The sequence below is a fragment of the Sebastes fasciatus genome, chromosome 21 (genome assembly GCF_043250625.1).
Source record: "Sebastes fasciatus isolate fSebFas1 chromosome 21, fSebFas1.pri, whole genome shotgun sequence".
NCBI lineage: Eukaryota > Metazoa > Chordata > Actinopteri > Perciformes > Sebastidae > Sebastes > Sebastes fasciatus.
Window position 1 is genome coordinate 2540855 of NC_133815.1, and position 25607 is coordinate 2566461.

The window sequence follows — 25607 nt, forward strand, 5'->3', positions numbered from 1 at the left end:
TTTTTTTTTTCTTTTTAAATAAATACATTATTTTTACAGTGTGATATTAGTACTTTTAATTAAGTAAAGGGTCTGAATATTTCCTCCAACGCTGTCTGTTGCATTACAGCGCCAGAAGCATTGTATTTCGTTCTTTTCTTTACATGCATGTAATGAGAAGTATGACAATAAAAGCTCTTTATAAAGGAGGAAGACAGCAAAAACAAACAGCATAAAAGGGGGAATACCACAGAGTCATATCAATTAGCAGGATGACAGACAAAACCATACATCAATAAAAAACAATTCTTAAAAATTAAATTTCAGATTAAACTGTTAGGAGGTCGTTCAAGACCATGTCGACATTTGGACAGGAAGTGCAAGGGGATCGAAACACCATGATCTCAACCTGGACAAGATGTCTGTAAAGTACTTGGAAAAACAGAAATTTAAATGACAAAAGCACCAGAACAGCCACTAAATGGAGGTCCTTAATCTACTACCTCCTGTAAATGTCACATTAAGAGAGGCGTCAACAGTAAACAGGAACTCGTGTCAGCCAGCAGATGGCTCTACACCTCCTCAAAGTTTCCTCTTGGGTTCAGTCTGGACAAACAGATCAGGGAGATTCCCCGAAGCACATAAACTAGTTCACATCATCATCATCATCATCATCATCATCATCATCATCATCATCATCATCATCATCAACATCATCATCAACATCATCATCAACAGGTTAAATCAACCCAGGGTTTCTCAGTCTGGCTGTGAAGGCGTTCACATGAACGGGAAGGTGTTTGCAGCATCTGACCAATCACAGACATGGACGAGTCCACAGACTTGCATACAGACAGGCAGAGCGGCACAATTTACAACAAACTATACTAGACAAATACGAAGAAGTTAAACACTTAGTGCAGACTAAAAGTAACACAGTTGAAGCTGCCAAATGCAGGAAGAACAGCTGGAAAAAGAAAAAACTCCCGATGTGTGAATGCGTAAATTAAAGGGACTGTTTGTAACTTCTTACACGTATAAATCACCCGGGTCGGTGTCCCATGCGCGCTCGCGTGTGGCTACACTGTTCAGACTCAGACCCCAACACAAACTACACGGAAGCACCAAAACCTCAAAGTTCTATCTAGTGAAGCCCTTCTTGCAAAACAGTGTTGGTCGCGGTCGAAGGACGCGGGGGAGACCATAGCTTTGGTCTCCAGGACCAGAGTCTCTGCTGTACTGCTGAATGCTTGTTAACAGCGACACCTGTGGCCGTTAACTCAACGAATGTCCGTGTCGGGCTCGCGCTTGTGCTCGCGCTTGTGCTCGCTCTAAATAGACATGAACGAGCATCGCTCTAAACAGTGAGGCAACACACGTCAGCTAAAAGCACAATATCACTCTATATTTCAGCTGCTTGGCAGTAATGTTAGCTGACCAGACGAAGGTCTCTCCATGAATCAATGCTGATCCTAGTGTTGGCTTTTCCTGCCTCAGCCTCCCGACCGCGGCCGGAGGGAACGGGGGAGACACCGGAGTTTTGGTCGGAGACGATAACGTTTCTCTCTGCGGAGCCCCGTCACTTCACAAGACACGGGAAACCTCTGTTGGTCTGGAGGAGCTGCAGCAGTTATTTCTGCACAAACGTCCACTGAACATTCACTAGATATTCTCAGAGCTACGAAGTCTTCTGCAGTGTGGAGTGCGCGCGCATGCACGTGAGGTGGAGCGAGCTGAGTGAAGGCAGGCAGAGGAGCAGAGTACAGCAGAGACTCCGGCCCTGGAGACCAAAGCTACGGTCTCCCCCGCGTCCTCCGACCACGGCCAACACTGTTTAACAGACAAGCTTCACTAGATACAACTTTGAGGTTTTGGTGCTTCCGTGTAGTTTGTGTTGGAGTCTGAGTCTGAACAGCGTAGCCACACGCGAGCGTGCATGGGACACCGACCCGGGTGATTTATACGTGTAACGGAACACTCAAAAGTCAGGTATAGTTGTTTAAACATAAATAGCTTTACTTTATGGAAAGAATGGATAGATTACACCTCAGCTGCGTCCTCGTCTCCGGCGGTGTGAAACGGACTCAAGAGGAAGTTAAAAGATAGACATAAAAACATAATTCAAAGCTGTAAACACCCACAGCATAAATCCAGCTGTCCTTCCTGTATTTGTCCGTTTAAACTGTGTTGTTTATAGTCTGGATTATGACATAAACTTCTTCATATGTGTGTAATATTATCATAAAATCACCACACCGAGCTCTGATTGGTCAGTAGAAGGTGCTTTTATACCGATTGATCTCTTATCTGGAAAATTACCTGCTCCGGAGCAGGTCAGCTGTTCAGCATCGGTTACCATGGTAACGATCTACCCCGGTAAGAAGTGAACCAGCTTCGTAGGATGGAAAACCCTGAAGGGTTAAAACCTGAAGTTACCTCTCTAACCACAAATCCTGCTTCGTAGTCCAGAACTCAGGAAACAAATATGAAAATATATTTTCCTCTGCAGGGTTTACCACAGTGTAAAAATACTGTGTTAAAAAGTCATGTATTCACATTTTTACTTGAGTAAACGTTGAAATACCACATTGTAGAAGTAATGTAAATTTAACTTAAAAGTACAAAAGTATTGGCATAAAGATATACTTAAAGTACCAAAAGTGAAAGTACTTGTTATGCAGAATAATATATATATTATATAATTGTATTATAATTACTGATGCATTAATGTGTTCATCACTTTAATGTTGCTAAAGGTGGAGCTGAATTTACCCCGCAGGCATCAATACAGTTTGATCTTTATCTATATTATTACATCATAATTTATTTGTTGATTAAATTCTGTATTATAAATCTGAATCTACAAATGATACTAAATAAACGTAGTGGAGTAGAAGTAGCCTGTGAATTAGCAGAAAATGGAAATCCTCATGTAAAGTACCTCAAAATTTGTTCTTAAGTCCTTAGAATAAACCAGATAAATGCACTTCCTATAATCTTCACGTCTAATTATAAGTTTGAGATGTTAATTACGATATTAACACATCAGTTTTGTCTCAGACTTACCAGAGAGCTGCTGTTGTGGCAGAAATGAGGTTCAACCAGAACTGGTGAAGTTGTTGATCATCTGCAAGAAGCTGATGTTCCTCTCGTTAACCTGGAAAAGTGTGAGAAGACAAACACACACTGTCCAATGTCATCTGTGGTTTTCTGTTGTTTTCTGTCCGTTCACAGAGAAGTGAACTGATTTCTTGACTTCCCCACAAGTATGCAATGGGACAGCAGTTGGTGTTTGGTCTTTTAAAGCTGCAGTAGGCAGTATATTTTTAGCATCATTGGCCAAAAATCCCATAATAACCTTTCAGCATATTGTAATTCAAGTGTTCTGAGAGATAACGAGACTTCTGCTCCGCCTCATGGCTCTGTTTTCAGGCTTTAGTGACGGGAGACTTTGATCAATCACAGGTAATTTCATTGAAAGAGCGTTCCTATTGGCTGTGCTACGATCATGTGCCCAGAACTTGGCGTTCCTTCAAGAGATTTCCAACATGGCTGCAGGGTCACAAACTTTCTCATTTTACAGCAAAACAGTGTACTACAAGATGTTTCTGAGAACATCTGAGGAGAGAAATAGGCATTAACGTAACATAATATTGATTCATATTTGATCAGTACTGCCTAGTTTAATTGTTTGGTCGGAGTTCAAGAGTACCTATGATTGGTCAAAGTCTCCCGACACAGATGTTCTAAAGTCTGAAAACAGAGCCATGAGGAGGAGCAGAGGTCTAGTTTTCTCTCAGAACACTTGAATTACAATATGCTGAAAGGTTATTATGGAATTTTTGCCCAATGATGCCAAAAATATACTGCCTACTGCTACTTTAAGTACAACCTTTAGGTACTTGTACTTTACTAACTTCTACTTCTACTTCACTACATCTCAGAGGGAAATATTGTACTTGTTACTGCACTACATTTGTCTGACAATGAATTTGTCTTAAGTAACATTCTCAATGCAGGACTAGTAGAGTATTTTTTACAGTGTGGTATTAGTACTTTTACTTAAGTAAAGGGTCTGAATACTTCCTCCAACGCTGTCTGTTGCATTACAGCACCAGAGGCGTTCTTTTCTTTACATGCATGTAATGAGAAGTATGACAATAAAAGCACTTTATAAAGGAGGAAGACAGCAAAAACAAACAGCATAAAAGGGGGAATACCACAGAGTCATATCAATTAGCAGAACGACATACGTTCACGGTCAGATGAAACTGTTAGGAGGTCGTTCAAGACCACGTCGACATTTGGACAGGAAGTGCAAGGGGATCGAAACACCATGATCTCAACCTGGACAAGATGTCTGTAAAGTACTTGGAAAAAGAGAAATGTAAATGACAAAAGCACCAGAACAGCCACTAAATGGAGGTCCTTAATCTACTACCTCCTGTAAATGTCACATTAAGAGAGGCGTCAACAGTAAACAGGAACTCGTGTCAGCCAGCAGATGGCTCTACACCTCCTCAAAGTTTCCTCTCATGTTCAGTCTGGACAAACAGATCAGGGAGATTCCCCGAAGCACATAAACTAGTTCACATCATCATCATCAACATCATCATCATCATCATCTTCATCATCATCATCATCATCAACAGGAAACCTAGTTCAACTAACCAGCTCTCTTTAGCTCTTATATTCATTGTACTTAAACAGATACATTTTTATGAATAAACTGGGCAATTGTGTTGCAGAAAACTGCGTGTACCAGCTGTCCATTTGGCTTCAGATCAACCCCAGATGTTCACAGAGGAAGGGGTCGGCCTCACAGAGGAACTCGATCATCTCTGAGCAAGCAGCGTCGCCTTTCTTCCTCACTGTGTCGATCACACAGCGAGCTTTGTCTCTATTGTTTTGCATCACGTCCGCCGACTCCCTCTCAGAATCACCAATCACCTTTTTCTCTAACAGTTTGTCCAGCAGACTTTTGAGAACAGGTCCTGATATCCCATCGATGAAGCTGCTCCGGATGTCCATCAGCCTCTCAGGAGGAGGCAGATTCAGAGCGCTCCTTCGTCCTCCGGTGGATGAAAGACAAACTCTTCTTTCCCAGACGACGTGGGAGCTGTTGGTGTCTCTAAGAAGCAGCTTGATATGTTTCATTATTGTTTCCCAGTCCACCTGGAATGACGGGTAGTAGTTGTCATAGTTGTCACAGTCAAACTCTGCTTCTGTTGGTTGGACCAGAACCGAGTCGTCTTCAGGACGAGTGGACAGAGAGTATTCCTGCTTCGGGTGCAGTTTACAGTGTGGGGATGTCTCTATGTAGCGCTCATCTCCGTCTAACTTCTTCCTGAAGCGCAGCACATCCCGGAGCACCAAGTTCCTCGGTAGCAACAACACATTGAGGAGGGATTCAGGATCAGGATCAGCTGGAGGCTTGTAGAACAGCAGCACCAGCGCTCGGACCGGGTCAGCTGGCGAGTCTTCATCCTTGACGTTACCGAAAGCAGAAAACCCCGTGATGTTTATAATAACGTGAGTTTCTGTTATCTCATGAGGGCTGATGAACTCAACGTCCTCATCGGTCAGATGAGCAACGGACAAGAAGTCACCTCCACCTGTGGAGCGGATCTCACAGTGCGGCAGATGAAGCCGACACACCGACTGCTGCACACATTTGATGTCAAACAGGGGTCCTGCAGGCCTCTTGTGATGCTGGACCAGGAGCCTCCTGCTCCAAGGGACAGTCCTGTAAACCAGGACCCCTTCTCCCTCCATGTGAAACACCAGGCCTGTCACACTGCACTGGTACAGGCCTGGGCCGGAGCACTGGAACCTGTAGGTTTCATCGTGTTCATCATCATCAGGCGTGAACTCCTCAATGCTGGTTTCTCCTGTACCGGTGTTTGCAGAGGTTGATTGACTCAATGAAGGGATGCTGTGAGAGGAGAAGATTTGGAGGTGTGAATGGGCTGCCTGGGTGTTTATGACGGAGCAGTTCACAGCTGTAACATCCATTTCTACCTGGGCATCGCCGTCACCTCCTGGCTCACTTTCAGACTGCATAGGCTCAAATGCATCTTGTGCTCTGCTTCCTCCAGGTGACTCCTGGATGACTGTGGGTCTGCCTCGTAGACATGGAGGGGCAGCAACAGTTGGGGCTATAGACTGGATGCAGGGGGGTATACTGACAGAAGAACTGGAGTTAAAGCTGGGGCCACCATCATCTGTGTCTTTTCTGCTTGGAAGATGTAAGTAAGGGTCTGATAAAGGAGGAGGTCGAGAACGATTTATTCGTCTACGTTTACGGGTTTCCCGGTCAGCGCGGCCCAACCAGACGCCACCAGACGACTCATCCCAGTCTTTTTCTCTGTGATAACTTGCGTCTGAATCATCGTCGGTGGAAGAACCAGCTGCTGCATGCAGCTCTATTACTCTGGTATCATCCTGATTGACTCCTGGAGTAGAACCTGCTGCAGAGGAGCAGCTTTTTGTCATTCCTGCTTCTGTGAGTGTACCAGGTGGAGGTCGAGATAACTGGTAGTGAGGGGAATCAGTGGTAGAAGCAGAGGAATCTTTCATATGTTTTTTCTTTTTCCTGAAGCTGGGGCTTCTGGTCTTTCTCTTTTGGAGTTTACAAATAATAGAAGAGGGTAGGGAGAGAGGACAGGGATCCAGCACAGGGTACTCAGACAGAGAAAGCAGCTCACAGTCTTTGTCAGATAGAGAATAACTATAAGACATCAATGACTCATCCCAACCTTCATGCGACACAAGGGTGGCTGTGTTAGGTAGAGTAGGACGGCGAGGCTCATCGTCTATGTTAGATATAGAAAAGCACATGTCATCATATGTGTCAGACTGAGGTGGCCTGTGAAACCCCTCGTAGTCGGGCTGAGGAGGAGGGGGGATCTCAGAGTTGACGGGTGAAGGGGGAGAACTACCCCTGCAGATCCTGGACAGAGCTCTCCGGATCGCTCTGCCTGCTCTGCTGAAACACGATTCTTCTCTTTCTGTTCTTGTTTGTTTCACAGCCGACGTCATTTTGCCGCGTTCACAATCAGAGTCAGTGGGAGCTGCAGAAGCCAGGAGATCACTGTGCTCTTGTTGGTCTCTTTCTGGTGCACATCTGAGGCTCTTTCCTCCCCGTGTTTTCTACCTCGTGTTTTGACGCCCTTCTTCAGCCCTGGGAAAGTTAACTTTTGAGTTTTTTATTATGTTTACTCCAGTTGTGTTTCTCCTGCTCTGTAACCTGAAATAAAATGACAAATTTAAATCTCCTACGAATAATTGAGTTCATTTATTCAACAAAATACAATTCTGTGCAGACGTTTAACCCCAAATACCACAACTGATAACGTAGTTTACTATTATATATATATATTACAATTTTAAACTTTTACTACTACATCAATTTGATAACTTTAGTTACTTGTTACTTAGGGCTGTCAAAGTTAACGTGATAATAACGTGTTAACGCAAATTTGTTTTAACGCCACTAATTTCTTTACGCAATCAATCTTTTGGAGGTTGTAGCTGGCCCAGAGGGTTTCTGGACAATATCTGTCATTGTTTTGAGTTGTTAATTGATTTCCAATTATAAATATATACATACATTTGCATAACGCAGCATATTTGTCCACTCCCATGTTGATAAGAGTGCTAAATACTTGACAAATCTCCCTTTAAGGTACATTTGTGATTAATCACGATTAACTATGGACAATCATGAGATTAATTGTGATTAAATATTTTAATAGATTGACAGCCCTAATTAATACAAAATATAAATCAACTAATAAATTATATAAATTTATAATTTTAAAATGAGCTCCATCTTTACTAGCTGCAACATTAAAGTGATGAACACAGTAATGCATCAATAATTATAATACAATATTATTCTGCATAATGAGTATTTTTACTTTTTGTTCTTTTAGTATATCTTGATGATAATACTTCTGTACTTGACTTTGTAACAGGGTATTTCTACACTGTAGTATTACTTATTTTACTGAAGTAAAAGATTTGAATACGTCTTCCACCAATGATGATGATGATATAATAATAATAATAATACAAATGATAGTCTAGTCAGTCAGTTCAGACGAGAGGAAACTTCATAACTAATACAGAACAAAACATGAGGAAATGAATCTGGGTCAGAAAAGGTTGAAAACATCAACCAGGAAACAAATGTGAAAATACATTTTCCTATGCCGGGTTTTTCAAATAATAAAGAATTATTCACATTTTCACTGATAAACCCATTTAACAGCAGTAGTGAAAGATTTACTTAGTAGTAAAGTAGCACAGTGTAAAAATACTGTGTTACAAAGTCATGTATTCACATTTTTACTTAAGTAAACGTTGAAATACCACATTGTAGAAGAAATGTATATTTAACTTAAAAGTACAAAAGTATTGTCATTAAAATATTTTTAAAGTACCAAAAGTAAAAGTACTCATTATGCAGAATAATATATATATTATATAATTGTATTATAATTATTTAATGCATTAATGTGTTCATCACTTTAATGTTGCTAAAGGTGGAGCTGAATTTGCCCCGCAGGCATCAATACAGTTTGATCTTTATCTATATTATTACATCATAATTTATTGTTGATTACATTCTGTAAATCGATAGATACTTTATTGATTGCGAAGGAAATTTAGGCATCCAGTAGCTTAAACAACACGTCCCAACACCAATGCACCTTAAAAAGAGATAAAATAGAATAGAATAAAGTAAAATAAAATAAAAAATAAGATAACATAAGTACAGCAGTGAAGTGACAGTGTGGTAGTGCAAATAGTGCAAGGGTACTGAATATAGTAGTGTATATTATAGTGTATGATACAGTAGTGTAATGTAGTAGTATAGCTGTATAATATGATAATACAAGAAAATGTAAGAAATGCTATGAGAAGATATAATAATAATAATAATAATAATAATAATATAGGTATAGTATAGGTTAATACAACAATAATCTACAAATGATATTAAATAAACATAGTGGAGTAGAAGTAGCTTGTGAAGTAGCAGAAAATGGAAATACTCAAGTAAAGTACCTCAAAAATTGTTCTTAAGTCCTTAGAATAAACCAGATAAATGCACTTCCTATAATCTTCACGTCTAATTATAAGTTTGAGATGTTAATTAAGATATTAACACATCAGTTTTGTCTCAGACTTACCAGAGAGCTGCTGTTGTGGCAGAAATGAGCTTCAACCAGAACTGGTGAAGTTGTTGATCATCTGCAAGAAGCTGATGTTCCCCTTATTAACCTGGAAACGTGTGAGAAAACAAACACACACTGTCCAATGTCATCTGTGGTTTTCTGATGTTTTCTGTCCGTTCACAGAGAAGTGAACTGATTTCCTGTCCTCACTACAAGGTTTCTGGTTTCTTGTCTTCACCACATGTGTGAGAAAGGACAACACTTGGTGTTTGGTCTTTCAACAGAAACTTTAACTGCAACTACCCCAACAGCAGTGGTTGGAAAATTACTATAAATGTAGGTTTCCCTTTTAAAAATGTGATAAATAAAACAACTACTTTAATAACTTCATAAAAGTAATGTAACTTATTACATTTGATTACCTTAATTTTCTAATAAATGTTTTAAACTGGGGAATAAAGTCCTAAAAACACAATAGGTGTATTTAAAAACACGAGTGTTCACTGCCCTCTAGTGGTGACAACAAGGAACTGCGTCATTAAATTAGGCAAAATGACGTCAATGCAACATTGTAACATACTCACTTCCGGTAAATCGTTTCAAAATAAAACGTGTCCACTGCCCTCTAGTGGTCAGTGCGAAGAACTGCAATATCAAATTCGTCAAGTTAGCATTAACATATTAGCGCCTTTATATTGTTTAATAACAAAAAATACTATTGTTATCATGTTATTGATACCTCTAAAGATTGATAACTGTATTATTCCTAGTAAAGTCTGTAACGGTGCTAGTTTGACAGATTATATGATGCAGTTCCTACCTGCGACCACTGGAGGACATTACAATTTCGGATTTTAAATACACAGGTCAAGTTAACAACAGGCCATTTTTATTTACCAGCTGTTTAACTGGAATAATGTGTATATTTTTTAACAGTTTCTGAGCTATGGAGGACGGAACATGACAAAAAAATAATTAAATTAATGAATAAATAAATAAATGACTCGATAAATAAATAAATAAATAAATAAATGACTCGAAAAATAAATGAATATGTCATTAAATGTAGCAAAAATAATATAAAAAAATAAATGTAGTTGATAAAATGTGACATGAATTGGTATTTGTTTTAATTTGCTTCTTATATAAATATATATATAAATAAATGTAAAAATAAAGGTAAAAAAATTAAACAAGAGTAAATAAATAAGGAAATTAATACAAAGATAAATAAATAAAGAAGCAAATTGAAACAGAAATACCAATTTATGTCACGTTTTATCAATTCATTAATTGCTACATTTATTTTTAATATTATTTTTGCTACATTTAATGACATGTTTATTTATTTATCGAGTCAATTATTTATTTATTCATTTATTTTTTGTCTATGTTGATAATAGATGTTGATGCATTTAGTGATGATAAGTTCAAAGACCAATCTAAACGTAGAATATTTCAGTTGCTTCACAAAACAAATAAGGATGCTGGTTTTTGCAACTTCTTTTTGGTTTAATTTACAGAAGAACTTCTCAAAGTATTATATCTTTTTGAAAATATTAACAAAGATTTAGAAATTACTCACTTTTAACAATCCCATTTTTTCAGATGAAATCTGAAAAATTAATTTGATTAATATTATAGCAAATTATTATATCCATAAAATAATATGGCTTAAAAGAATATCCTCCTTTTATATTTTTAAAGAAACTGATTTTAAGACATATTTGACTAAAATTCTAAAATTCTAAATTGCAAAAAAATATTAACGATTATTTAGACATTTTAAATGTATCCCAATTGTTTAGACCCCGATTGTTTTTTATTTTTATTCATCTTTTTCCTTTTTCTTCCATTTTCTTTCTTGTTTATATTATTTTTATACTGTGAAATATAGTTTATTTTGTAATGAAAAATCTGAACATGTTTGTGTAACTACTGTACTGAACTTTCTAAATAAAGTAAAGGAATATATCTGTCCAGTAATGCTGCATGTTTACATTACTCAATTATGCTTATTCTTCTCAAAAATAAATGGATCAAAGTTATTAATCTCTGCTGTTGTTGTATGATGACACTTTGGTTTTGTACCAACACTAAATTTAAGTTGCACAACTGTAACTTAAACAAATGAATAAAGAAAAGCTTGTTGTTTCAAACAAAAAAAAGAGATTCTCATTTATTTGTAAAAAGAAAAAAAATTTTTTTGTCACGTGTGATTCATGATACACTTCTAATTTAACCTTTTTTTTTATAACAAATACTCAATTAGGAATCTTACAAAAATATTTTCCTCACTCAAGATCAAGAAGGAATGATCCAAAAAACAACAAAATCAACTAAGGAACACAACATAGGAAAGGCATTAATCCACAACACAAACATCTCAGCCTGATGCATGATGCTTCTCGTCTCATACTTCAGGACCTTCTCCTCCGGGTATGAGCTGAAAAGAGGAAAATATATGGATATAAATCATACTGTGAATGCACAAAACAACGGTAACAGATACACGTGTGAGCCTATAAAGTTGATTTAAGCATATTTACATACCATGGTGATATTATTGCCATTGAGGAGGATCTGGTCCAGTTTGGTTATCCTCCGTCCCTCTGGTGTGATTTCACTGAAACACAGATATTAACTGAGTTACAAGTTGGCTTAAAAATGACTGCAGTTAATGCAAAAACAAGAAGTGTACTTACAATTCTGTCACATCTTCCAGGACCATATCTAAAACACTGAGTTAAGAACGAAAACTGGAACAATATTCAGAGAAAACAGTAAAATAATGCAGTTCATTAAACACGAGAAATTTTTATAAGTAATACTGTAATAAATGTGGAAAGGATACTGACAAAGTCGTCGAAACCCAGCAGGGTGCCGACGATTTCTTTGTCGGTTTTCATGACGATGTGAATTCGGGAGCCGATACATTTGTCCACAAGCTCTAAAAGGTGAAAGACAAAGTAAAATTAGGGATCCTGTCATTTTCATTTTGCACAATTTCACAGGCTACCCTGTTAGTATTAGAGCAGAAATGATTAGTTGATCAACAGAAAATTCATCAGTAACTATTTTAGGGCTGCAAATAACGATTATTTTCATTGTTGATTAATCTGTCGATTATTTTTCTCGATTAATCGATTAGTTGTTTGGTTTATAAAATATCAGAAAATGGTGAAAAATGTTGATCAGTGTTTCCAAAAGCCAAAGATGACGTCCTTAAATGTCTGGTTTTGTCCACAACTCAAAGATATTCAGTTTACTGTCATAGAGGAGTAAAAAAAACAAAAAATATTCACATTTAAGAAGCTGAAATCAGAGGATTTTGACCTTTTCTTTCTAAAAAATGACTCAAACCGATTAATCAATTATCAAAACAGTTACCGATTAAATTTAATTAGTTGACAACTAATCGATAAATCGCAGCTCTAAACTTTTTTCATAATTGATTAATCAATTCAGTAATTTTCAAGCAAAAAAGCTTTATAAATGTGAGAATTTATTGCCTCTGTCATTTATGCTAATTTGGAGATTTTGGTTCTGACAAAATATAATGGACAATTTTCACTATTTTTTTTGACGCTTCATAGACAAAATGATCAACTGAGAAACTAATCAGATGAATCAATAATGAAAATAATCATTAGTTCAGTACAGAACTTGAGTAAAAGTACTTAGTTACATGTCAATTATCAATGAGTCTCCGGTATTAAGAAAATGAAATAGTATGTAACTTATACAACAAAATAAGACCATCAATCTCTGTGTTAGCATAGAGAGCTGTATCTATCTATCCATCTATCTATCTATCAATCAACTAATTGATTATTCTACTAATAATTTCATCTGTACTTGTATAAACTTTAAGTTGAGTTACAACAAAACATCATATTTTATAAGCTTTCCATATGTTTTATATGCAAAATAAAACATGAAAAGCTTAGTAGAAAGTAGCATGAACAGAACAGACTCAAGTAAAGTACAAGTACCTCACATGTGTACTTAAGTACAGTATTTGAGTAAATGTACTTAGTTACATGTCAAGTATCAATGCATTCCCTTCCTAAAATGACTCTCCTGTACCATCTATCTATCTATCCATCTAAACTATTAATTTCCTGTCAATCAATCAACTAATTGATTAATCCACTAATAATTTCATCTGTACTTGTATCAACTTTAAGTTGAGTTACAACAAAACATCATATTTTATAAGCTTTTCATATGTTTTATATGCAAAATAAAACATATGAAAAGCTTAATTTTTAAGTAACTAAAGCTGTCAGATAAATGTAGTGGAGTAGAAGAAGAAAGTAGCAACAACAGAACAGACTCAAGTAAAGTACAAGTACCTCACATGTGTACTTAAGTACCTCACATGTGTACTTAAGTACAGTACTTGAGTAAATGTACTTAGTTACATGTCAAGTATCAATGCATTCCCCTCCTAAAATGACTCTTCTGTATTAACAAAATGAAATAGTATGTAAGTTATACAACAAGATAAGACCATCTATCATTCCCTCTCTGTGTGTGTGTGTGTGTGTTAGCATAGAGAGCTAATGTTAGCATCTGTATCTGGAAGCATGATGCTAATGCTAATGCTAACTAGCTCATAAAACATCCTTAATATCTGAACTACCGCCTCAAACTACAACCACATCACTCTGACATTTAACACTGAGTCACTTTCACTTTCAATACTGATTCACAAGCAGCTATTTGACACATTAATAAGCCTTTACAGACCCAGAGGAAGAAGCTGAGAGGGGTTAGTAGCTGGAGTGGCCGCCATTTTGGGTCAATGAGCAGCCGGAAGCAATCGAGAGAAGAACGTTAGTAACCAGGCTGAAGCAATCGAACCAAGATCAATCATGGAACGACTGTCTGCAGCAGCTAAAAGATTGCCTGGGAGTCAGCTCATAGTTTGAGACACTTCTTCCTTTTAAGGTATTTGAAAGCTTTACTTGGGGACTTTACAGGTGGTACAACAATGATAAGAATAAACGAGAAATATACAAGAAAAGACTAAAAAAAATACAGAGTTTGACATGAGACATAACAAAACAAAACAAACCACACAAATAATATAATATAATAATAATAATTATAATAACATTAATTATAAAAGAACTAGGTGGTCATAATAAGGAATACATTATAAATCAATAAATGAATAAATCAATAAATATATATATATATATATAAATTATTGATACTGTATTTCAATATTATTTGTAATTTCTTTCTCAAGTTTCTCTTGCAAAAGAAATATTGCTCTCAATGAAACTTTCTGAATTAATACAGTTTAAATTACTAATACTTTTATGACATAGTAATAACGCTCAGCGCAGTAAAAGACAATATTTACACCGCATCGCGTCAGAAATCTATAAAACAAACAATTGAATGGATATAACAGAAATTGAAAGGACCCAAATATTAAATTATGTTGTTTAATCTATTTTTTTTATTTGTTTTATTTATTTCAAAATTACAATATACATAGTAACAGCAGAAAACATTAAAAACATTTACATACAGACGAAGCATAGCGAAAACATAAACAAAGAGCTGTGACAAACATAAAAGGACAACAGAAATGAAACAAAACAAACATAAAATAAAATAAAAAAACACACAATAAAAATAAATAAATAAATAGATAATAATAAAAAAGACCACGCGAGTATGACAATAATTTCACTTAAAAACTTTAAGTTTAAAAAAAAAAAAAACACAATAAAAATAAACAAATGAAATAATAATATAAAAAAAGACCACGCGAGAATATGACAATAATTTCACTTAAAAACTTTGAGCTTAACCCCCCACCCCCCCAAAAAAAAACTAATAAAAATAAATAAATAAATAGATAATAATAAAAAAAGACCACGCGAGAGTATGACAATAATTTCACTTAAAAACATTAAAGATATTGCATACATTCATTGTTTTCATTGCTTTTTGGTTATGTGAGGAAGAAATTGTTGACAGATATAATTCCATTTCTTTCATAAATACAAATAAATTAGGCTTTTTTGGGGTAAATTTACACTTGTGAATGTGGAACTTTGCGAGAATTGAAATTAAATTAATAAGAAAAAATACATTACTGTCTTTGTCACTGTAATCATAGCAGCCAAATATAATATTTCTATAGTACAGTGCAGTGTTTATAAATGTTTAATCTGTTTCCACATGGTGGCGCTGGCTGTGCATGACGTCATTCTTTGATTCTAACAAAGATAATGGAGTCAAGGTCAAGATAGTTCCCCATCACAGTTTCTGTAGTCTGCCAGGTCCTGTGGTGGAAGGTAGTTCTGTACTTAAATATTTACATTTTATGCTACTTTATACTTCTACGTATATATTATATTTAAAGGAATATTGCACTTTTTTTTTACTGCACTTAATTTATTAAATTTGTATGACAACTGTCGTTACTAGTTACTTTGAATATCAATATTTTACATCCAAAACATGCTTACATTATAAAATATCAGAATCAGAAATACTTTATAGATCCCTGGGGAAATTAGGTTGCTGTTGTTCCATTTTATAATAAAAATATATTTTTATATTTTTTTAACAGAGAAGTTATAAGAAAATGGAATTAAGTCTGTAAAAACCATGTGCAGTGTACTGCAATATATACAACAATAATAACAATAAAATAGAAAAATAGAAATAAGAAATTTGTAAAAATATGTATACTACAATATATAACAGTAGTGTACATGATATTAATATATATATATATATATTTATAAACAAACAAAACTGATTACACCAGAGATAAATGCAGACTATATAAGATTAATTGTTTTATAATAAATAAATACATAAATAAATAAAACAAAAAATAAATCAGCGTAATTTATTATGTGCATATTATTTGTTCAACACAATATTACATGCTATCCCTAAAAATATTTGCCTGGAATAAAAATTCAAACGTATTGGCATCAAAATATACTTAAAGAACAAGAAGTAAAAGTACTTATTCTGCTATATTATTGTATTATAATTATTGACAGTCTGTCTGTAATGTTGCATCTGGTAATTTATTTGTTGATTTATATTCTGTATTAATAATATTAATCTGCAAATTAACAAGTAACTTAAGTTATCAAATAGATGTTTTAGAGTAGAAGTAGGAAGTTGAATAAAATGGAAATATTCATATTATTATTATTATGTGTTCTAATTCTGGTCCACACTCCAACACAGTAGGTGGTGGTGATGCACCTAAACGCTGGTTACCACCCGCTATAAACCGAAAATGAAGAAGAAGACAGACGAAGACGGAAGTGCGCTGCAGTGAACCCTCTCGCTCCGTCCTGTCCTCTGCCACACTGGGACGAAGCGGAAGAGAGAATCATCTCCTCGGTCAGTTGTTGTCTGTTACTGATTCAGAGGGTCTGTTGACTGTGTTTACATCCGATCCCCGGAGCTAAAAACAACCCAGGACGGACAGAAACACCCGGGGGAATGGAGTCTCACAGCAGAGACGAACCAAAGGGACCTGTGCTGCACATTGTGGTGGTGGGATTTCACCACAAGAAGGGCTGTCAGGTAGGAGAAGCTCTCTCTTTCTCTCAATGAAAACTGCTACTAACTGCTGCTAACTGCTACCAACGGCTACCAACGGCTACTAACGGCTACTAACGGCTACTAACTGCTACTAACTGCTTCCTCATAATAGAGCCACATTTCCACTGTGTTTTCTCTATGCATTGACTTGTGATCCAGCTCACTTTCTTTCCTCTGACAGTGCACAGAGGCTAAATCAGGGGTCAGCAACCTTTAATATTAAAAGAGACATTTTAGGCAAAAAAAAATAAATAAAAAATCTGTCTGGAGCCACAAAACATTTGATCATTGTGATGAAGGTAACACAGTTTATAGTCTAAGTATATAGTATATAAGTCTAATGCAGTGAGGGACAAAGAGCAGATGTATGAAGGAGTATTATGGCCACATTGAGGGAAAAAACATCTGAGATTTACAGAATAAAGTAAAAATATTACAAGATAAAAAGGCGTAATATTATGAGAATAAAGTCATAATATTATGAGAAAAAGTCGTAATATTATGAGAATAAAGTCGTAATATTATGAGAATAAAGTCGTAATATTACGAGAATAAAGTCGTAATATTACGAGAATAAAGTCATAATATTACGAGAATAAAGTCATAATATCATGAGAATAAAGTCATAATATTATGAGAAAAAAGTCGTAATATTATGAGAATAAAGTCATAATATTATGAGAAAAAGTCGTAATATTATGAGAATAAAGTCATAATATTATGAGAAAAAGTCGTAATATTATGAGAATGAAGTCAATATTATGAGAAAAAGTCGTAATATTACGAGAATAAAGTCATAATATTATGAGAATAAAGTCATAATATTATGAGAATAAAGTCATAATATCATGAGAATAAAGTCATAATATCATGAGAATAAAGTCATAATATTATGAGAATAAAGTCATAATATTATGAGAAAAAAGTTGTAATATTAGGAGAATAAAGTCATAACTTTACGAAAAAGGCGTAATATTGTGAGAATAAAGTCATAACTTTACGAGAAAAATTACGTAATATTACGAGAATAAAGTCATAATATTATGAGAAAAAAAGTTGTAATATTAAGAGAATAAAGTCATAACTTTACGAGAAAAAAGTCGTAATATTACGAGAATAAAGTCAGAACTTTATGAGAAAAAAAGTCGTAATATTACGAGAATATTATTCTCAAAATCTCAGATTAATTTTTTTCCTCAATGTGGCCCTAATACTCCGTTGTACCGTCGTACCATAGACCTACAACAATGACAAATAAAAATGAAAATGTAAACAAAAAACATTTATTCATTTCCATTTTTATAAATCCACAGGGAGCCACTGGAGAGGGGCTAAAGAGCTGCAGGTTGCAGACTCCTGGGCTAAAGCCCTGCAGCAGCAGTGGTTATGATGATTATTCACATTTAAATAGGGGTTGTTGTAGTGAACATCAGCTGTTTGCTCTGGGCTCTCTCAGGGTTATATAACATGCTCTGCTGCCAGTTTGGGCATCTTTCCAGTTCACTGTATTCAACTGCAAGCAGCTCTGTGTGGTTTTATTGCAGGCTGCAGCTTGCTCTGTACAGTATTTATCTTCCTTCTCTGTTATTAACTGTCATTAACTGTCTTTAAATAGACCTGGCTAATTTAGAACCTGAATAATGTGAGGATGTTATGTGTATAAGTGTTGGTGCTTTCAGACAGTATTTAATCTGAGTTTATTAGTGCTGTGCATTTTGGGTTTCTTTTGTATTGTAGACAGCTCATTTCTCTGTCTAATGGCAACACAAATAGTTTGAGACACTTCTTCCTTTTAAGGTATTCAAAAGCTTTACTAATGGACTTTACAGGTGGTACAAAAATGATGAGAATAAAGGAGAAATACACAAGAAAAGACAAAAAAAATAAGAAGATGTACAGAGTTTGACATGAGACATAACAAACAAAACAAACCAAAACACACAAAATAAACATAACAAAACAAAAAAAAAGGATGAAATAATTGTCATAATAATTCTAGTAATACAGTTTTAAATAAATGAAAAAATATATAATAATTGTATTAAATAATAATAATAATAATAATAATAACATTAATTATATATATATTTACTTTATAAATAAATGAATGAACGAATGAATGAATGAATAAATAAATACATATTTAGATAATTAGAAGTGTGATCTATTGCAGTGTGGAGGGTGGTGGGGGCACTGGTGTCACCGGCAGTAGGGGGAGGTTGTAAAAATAAATAAATAAATAAATTTAAAAGCATTACTTATTGATATCTTTTATTGATACTGTATTTTAATATTATTTATAATTTTTTTTCTCATGTTTCTTTTGCAAAAGAAATATTTATCTCAATGAAACTTCCTGAATTGATAGAGTTTAAATTACTAATACTTTAGTAATATTATTAGGGATTCACCGATTGTGAAATTCTGGGCCGATACAGATGTTTAAATGTTATATATAAATGTATATGACAAAAGTAGTATCACAGTTAATGAAATCACTTTGTTCATATCTGTGTTAACATCAGCAAAATATTTAGTTATCACAACATTATCACAGTGAACGCAATGCATGCATTTAAATGGTCAGCCAAGTAGTCTTTTATATCTGCTAGAAGATATGAATGCATTGTTGGCCTCTTGACTCCCGAAGCGTAATGCATCATCTAATTATCGCCTCTTCTTCTTCAGAAATTCGTTAAACGTACAGGCCGAGCTGGCAGCCATTAAAAGGCAGACACTGTGCCTCCTCCTTCTGCTTGTTGTCGCTGCTGCTCTCCATCTGTCAAGTCTTTCTGAGGCCTGTTAATAAACTCAGTGGGTTTGGAAGCAGCTGCTGCATGAGGCGAAAAAAATTTTTTTTGGTGTAAAAATGAGAGCCAACAAAGCAGACAGTGCAGAGTCTTTGTTTCAGGGGCCTGTTGCCTCTGCTGGTGGAGGAGGTTATCTGATAGGGGTCAGCACGGATCTCCTGCTGGGTATCAGATTGGGTCCTTGGCTCTTTAATCTGTCTGTCTCCTTCTCTTTTTACCCGCCTCTTTCTTTTATTCACCTGCCACCCACCTGTTTCTCTGGCAGGACGCTTACTAAAGAGATATGGACAGTGGGTGAAGAAGTATTCAGATCCTTTAATGCAGTAAAAGTGCTAATACCACACTGTGGAAATACTCCACTACAAGTACAAGTCCTGTTATATCAGATCCTTATATCTGATGTTTCTGGATTAATATTACTGCTGCATTAATGTGTGCGTTGCTTTTTAACTTCTTTACATCCTGTAGGCTAGTTTAATCTGCAGCAATGCATCATGGTCTATAAGATCATCATATGATTGTAGCATCGCTGTACTGTGAGATATATATAAAGCTAGAGTGAAGATACTGGTATCATATGAAACTAGAAAACCTGATGAATCCATCGGTACCAACCATGTCAGACTAGCTGGTCATGAAGGAGGTTAAATAACGCTCCAAACTTATGCTAAATTTTAGCGAGGAAAAACTGTCATGGCTATTTTCAAAGGGGTCCCTTGACCTCTGACCTCCAGATGTGTGAATGTAAATGGGTTCTATGGGTACCCACGAGTCTCCCCTTTACAGACATGCCCACTTTATGATAATCACATGCAGTTTGGGGCAAGTCATAGTCAAGTCAGCACACTGACACACTGACAGCTGTTGTTGCCTGTTGGGCTGCAGTTTGCCATGTTATGATTGGAGCATATTGTTTTATGCTAAATGCAGTACCTGTGAGGGTTTCTGGATCAATATCTGTTATTGTTTTGTGTTGTTAATTGATTTACAATAATACATATATACATACATTTGCATAAAGCAGCATATTTGTCCACTCCCATGTTGATAAGAGGATTAAATACATGACAAATCTCCCTTTAAGGTACATTTAGCACAGATACAAATTTGCGATTAATCACATTAATTATGAACAATCATGTGATCAAATATTTTAAGCGATTGACGCCCTATCATTAACACATCTGGAGATATGTGGTTCTCACTGGACAGGAAGGGGATGAAACACTGTCATCTGAAAAGTAACTAAAGCTGTCAGATAAATGTAGTAAGAAGTGTAATATTACCTCTGAGATGTAGTGGAGTAGAAGTAGAAAGATACATACAATGGAAATACTCAAGTGAAGTACCTCAAATCTGTACTTTAACACAATACTTGAGTAAATAGTTACACTCCACATGGAGATGGGCGTGTTTTTATTCAGGAGAATCAGGAGTAGCGCCTCGCCTTAAGGGAGTTCACTCTGCAGTGAATTCATTGTGTGTGCGTGTGTGTGTGCGTGTGTGTGTGTGTGTGTGTGTGTGTGTGTGTGTGGCGTTCAGGACCAGCAGGTTAATCTTGTAGGAGGATCTAAACTGTCACCACCCTTGGCAGCAGCAGGAAGCTGGGCTTTGTGGGAGACCTACAACGGCGGTGGTGTGAATGTTCTTTTTATTGTGATCAGTGGCAGCATAATGAGGTCAATGAAAGATGTAGGGCTGCAACTAACGATTCATCTGTTGATCATTTTCTCGATTAATCGATTAGTTGTTTGCTCTATTAAATGTCCAACACGCTCTCATCTCGACTCGTCACATACTGACCCTCGGCGTCACTTTTCACAGAGAAGAAGAAGAAGCGCAGCACGCTGACTAGAGAACCAAACATGTCATCGCCGGTGTTTTTCACAGTTTCAGAGGAATAAAACACCATTGCAATTTGTAATAAAAGTTTTTTGATGCACTTTACTAGAAAAAATAAAAGAACATTTGAAGAGTCAGAACTGTTCTTTGTTTTTATTAGTTTACGTCAGAGCTACTGAACATTAAATCATCCATCTTTGCTCACTACATCTTAGTCTTTCTTACCCTCAAGTGTGCATAAACTACAGGTTATGAACTTCTTTTTAAAATACGAAAAATGGGAAATTATCAGTTATCTTATCGGTATCAGCCATGAAAAGCAGGTTATCAGCCATGCTAACGCTGTAGCTCCAGGGATTGACTGATTATCTTAACAACTATTAGATGGATTGACGTGAAATTTTCTACATATATTCATGATACCCAGATGATAAACCCTGCTGACTTTGGGGATTCTCTGAGATTAAAAACTTTAGCTTCAGACTAGCTTCTGTGCTGCTGCTCTGTATCTTGCAAAGAGAAAAGAGACAGATTTCCATTCAAGATTGATTATTTAAGTATTAAAAGTGTTGCAATGCGTATATATAATATGCACTCAAGATACTCTGTAGATAAAAGTTTTAGATACTGTGTGTAAATGGTGTAACTATGACAAAAATGCATATTCTTACCAGAATAAAATCTTGATTTCTTTTCTTGCAGACCTGTAGGAACAAAGTAAGTTTTTTTTAAAGCAACATTAAAGTTAAACCGTGTTCACTTTCTGTCCCCGACCACCAGGTTGAGTTCGCCTACCCGCCGCTGATGCCAGATGAGGGTCACGACAGTAACCTGCTGCCAGAGGAGTGGAAGTACCTCCCTTTCCTGGCGCTTCCTGACGGGGCGCACAACTACCAGGAAGGTACGTCACCATGACACCTGCACTGTTTATATGCTTTTAAGGTTTGGTCTGCACAATAAATTCGGTATATACTGTATAGGATCAATCTAGATAATAACTAATGTTATTCCGGTTTGAAAGCTGGGAGCAGCAGCCCATGAGGGAAAGCGTTCGTCCAATCAGGTGCCTTGTGTCTTACTGGCGATCCCTCGCGATAAAAAAACGCCCCTTTGGACACGTACCATAATTCGTCTCATGCACGTGTCCTTGCGCTCCCCGCTGTTCACACTATGCGTCATTACAGTCCTGTCTCTACCATTATTCATCAGAACGTGGTCGATTTGCAGTCTAATAATACTAATAACACTTAGTAGAACATAAATATACACATCAGAAGCATTAAAGTGCTGCGTAAACTTCAGTCACCAGAATTAGATCCCCGTTGTGGGTCCTGATGATGCAGTAAGACAGTCAGTGAATCAGTCTGTAGAACTTCATGTTTCCTCTTCTGGTTTGTTTGTAAAGTCAGTGTGAACAGGAAGCTTATGTTGTACTAAAATACAACATCATTTTTTCCGACTCCATATTTCTACTGTTTACCTCGTGATCGTCCTGATGAAAGATAAAACAGTTGCCACCGTGATGACTTTCCACAGTTGTTGTGCAGTAGTGTTTTGACATCTGAAAGCTGGACTTCCTGGATCATAATGTCACTGTGAGGGAGACCAATCAACATTTTATGCATCTATTTGGTGGAAAAATGCCACTGTGAGTCTGTTATTGGATATTTTAAAAGGTCAAAATGTATTTTTTATATTCTCATTATGGCAGCTGACAATGAACGGATGAAATTGAGATTGATTTTGTTAAAGCAGGTGTCACTTTTAAGGAGAGAAACAGTATCTAGCAGACTGTAAAGAGAGAGCAGGACTCTGCAGTGATAGTGAGCTGAAACCCAGAGAGTGTCCCGTGTGTGTGTGTGTTGTGGCTGCCGTCATGTGACAGTCCTGTGGTTTGCCACTGTCCTGCGAAGGCAAACAGGAGGAACTGAGTCAAGGTTCAGCTCCCCATCAAACACTAATATTGTTGTTACTGGTGTTACAGGGTGGGAAAGTTTCTGTCTGCTGGTTTTCATGTTGCAAGAATAAGTGAAACGTTCCCACAGCAGAAGCTGCATCCATCAGCCTGAATGAAGGAGAATACATGAGAGAGAAATATTTGCTTTTAAACAAACTTCAGCTCAAAATCAGCACTTCAGGATCCCCCCCTTGCTCAGTTTATCTCTTGAATATCAAAGCGTAGAAAAAAAAATCTTCGGCAGCTGCCGTGCATTTCCTCATCTTTTTGTGCGCTGTGTTTCTGCTGCTCCAGCAGACTGTTAGCTGATTAAAAAAACAACAGTGATGTGAGCGACTCCCTCTCTGCACTGCGGCTCATAAAATCAGCAGTCACAGTGATATAACTGGGTGTTGGTTACACTGGAAGGAGATCTACTGAAGATCAACAGAATCATCACATGAGTACTCATGCCTTGTGTTAAATAAGACCGTTTCTTTGAACATGACAGACAGAATAAATATTGTCAGTCTTGCTTGTTGCAGCTGTTCTATATTCATCCTTTTTCATTGTTTTATTCTGTCACAACTTCCTGCATCTTTCAGTAAAATAAAATCCAATATGCGTGTCTGTTTTAGAGCAATTTGGGATTCGTTTTGGTCTCGCAGCTTGCTTCATTTCTGCTCTTTTTACTTGTCGTTGGACGAGTTGAAGCTGGACAGTCCTGCAATAAATAATGTTCTTTGAGTGTGCTCTTGATGTGCACTATTGTCCCACAATGCAATGCTCAAAATTAAGTGGAAGAAATTCTTATAGCTGCAAAATATTAAAACAAATTGCTCGAAAAAGATCTCACAAAAGAGTTTTTTTCTTGTGACGTTGAATTAGCAGTGCGGTCCAAATTCTTCCATCAGTGCATGAATGAAATGTACCTTGATTTATTGTATTCTAACTGTAAACACATTATATAGTACATCCTGTATCCAATTAGTATGCAAGGATTTGGGACAATATTTTTCTGGATAAGACTGCCGGCTAAATTCCTAAAAAAACAAATGTTTAACCCGCCTCCACCTCCCCTAATCGGAGGATAAATATCTCTATTCTTTATAACAATTATTGTTTTAAAGATTCTCTTTTCCTCATATAACTAATGTTATCATAAAGCTAAACATAAAAAGTTAAAATAATTAAGTTGAATGCCTCAGTAGAGAAGAAAAGAAGAGCAAGTCTCAACCAAAGTACATTCAAATAAATCTAATATATGAGTTGATTATATCCGTTTATCACCTTTTCTTATCCTTTGATAATCTTGCAGCCTCTCAGATTTATCTCTCGACATCTTAAAGACCACTCAACCAAAAATAGATATTAACAGAACCACAATTTCCCCTCAGCAGACCCTTCTTCCTCAGCAGCTTTCAGAAAGCAGAATCACTTCTCGTGTTGTAGAAACGTGAACGTGAACTGTAGAGCAGAGTTGGAGGCGTCCCGCAGCCGTGGCTTCGGTCCAGATGCCCCGTCGCTGCCCAGCCTGGACCCCCACCTTCCTCCCCAACCGGCTCCGGTTAATCTCTGACGTCCAAAGTCTAACCTTTGTGGCTCTGCTGTCGTCTCTTCTAACCACATTATGAAACCCTCTTCATCCTCTCCTCAGATGGAACGAAGGCTGATAGTTGTGGCATTTACTTCACTGCCTCTTTGCTGTTTCTCCCAGTTTGTTTCTGCTGAAAAGAGCTTTAGGCAATCTATGATGGGATGGTAAAGTTTGTATTATTGAGCAGTAAATACATAAAAATCAACGTTACCGACTGTTTTCAAAATCATAGCACATAATGTTTCAGATCGATTTCCTATATTTCAAGTATCAGTTTCTATTTCTTTAACTATAAATTAAATTGCAGAGCACTTTAAATTTGAGAGTCAGCTGCCAGAACAGCATTATATTCATGAGCTATATTTTTGGGAAATAAAACCCTGGAGACAAACTTTTATTTTGCTAAAAGGATGATGTGATATTTGGTCATTTATTGCAGCAAAAAGGTCGATGTCTCAGACGTCCAGAGTGTCTTTAAATGGATCTGTTTGGAAGACAGACCCTGTTTCGAAACAGCATGACGTCACTCTCAAACTAAATGAAGTGGACTAGGGCTGCAACTAACGATTATTTTCTGGTTTACAATGATGTAAAACAGTCTGGGACCATAAAATGTTGTGTTTTTTCTTGAAAAATGACTAATTGCAGGTTAATTT

The 25607-nt window shown here is 36.4% G+C and overlaps 2 protein-coding genes across 2 annotated transcripts in view; one reads left to right on the forward strand and one right to left on the reverse strand.

The window, feature by feature from the left end:
- Nucleotides 1–11313: 11313 nt before the first annotated feature.
- On the reverse strand, nt 11314–14067 carry lsm5 (LSM5 homolog, U6 small nuclear RNA and mRNA degradation associated). The gene is made up of 5 exons (XM_074621937.1): nt 13920–14067; nt 12019–12114; nt 11870–11897; nt 11718–11790; nt 11314–11610 (listed from the first exon to the last, which is right to left on the reverse strand). The coding sequence occupies exons 1-5, from the start codon at nt 13963–13965 to the stop codon at nt 11578–11580; spliced, it is 276 nt and encodes a 91-aa protein (XP_074478038.1). The 5' UTR covers nt 13966–14067; the 3' UTR covers nt 11314–11577.
- A 2454-nt stretch (nt 14068–16521) lies between these two features.
- The window catches only part of avl9 (AVL9 homolog (S. cerevisiase)), a 29013-nt gene continuing 19927 nt past the window's right edge, over nt 16522–25607 (forward strand). Inside the window, exons 1-2 of the mRNA XM_074621479.1 lie at nt 16522–16748; nt 22199–22319. Coding sequence (XP_074477580.1) covers nt 16665–16748; nt 22199–22319 — 205 coding nt within the window. The 5' untranslated portion in view covers nt 16522–16664. The remainder of the gene's footprint in view (nt 16749–22198; nt 22320–25607) is intronic.

Coding starts and splice junctions, on each gene's coding strand:
- lsm5 (XM_074621937.1), bottom strand. CDS start 13,965: ATGGCGGCCACTCCAGCTACTAACCCCTCTCAGCTTCTTCCTCTGG. Junction 12,115..13,919: donor CTCTCAGCTTCTTCCTCTGG/GTCTGTAAAGGC, acceptor TTCACCTTTTAG/AGCTTGTGGACAAATGTATC. Junction 11,791..11,869: donor CTGGAAGATGTGACAGAATT/GTAAGTACACTT, acceptor TCTGTGTTTCAG/TGAAATCACACCAGAGGGAC.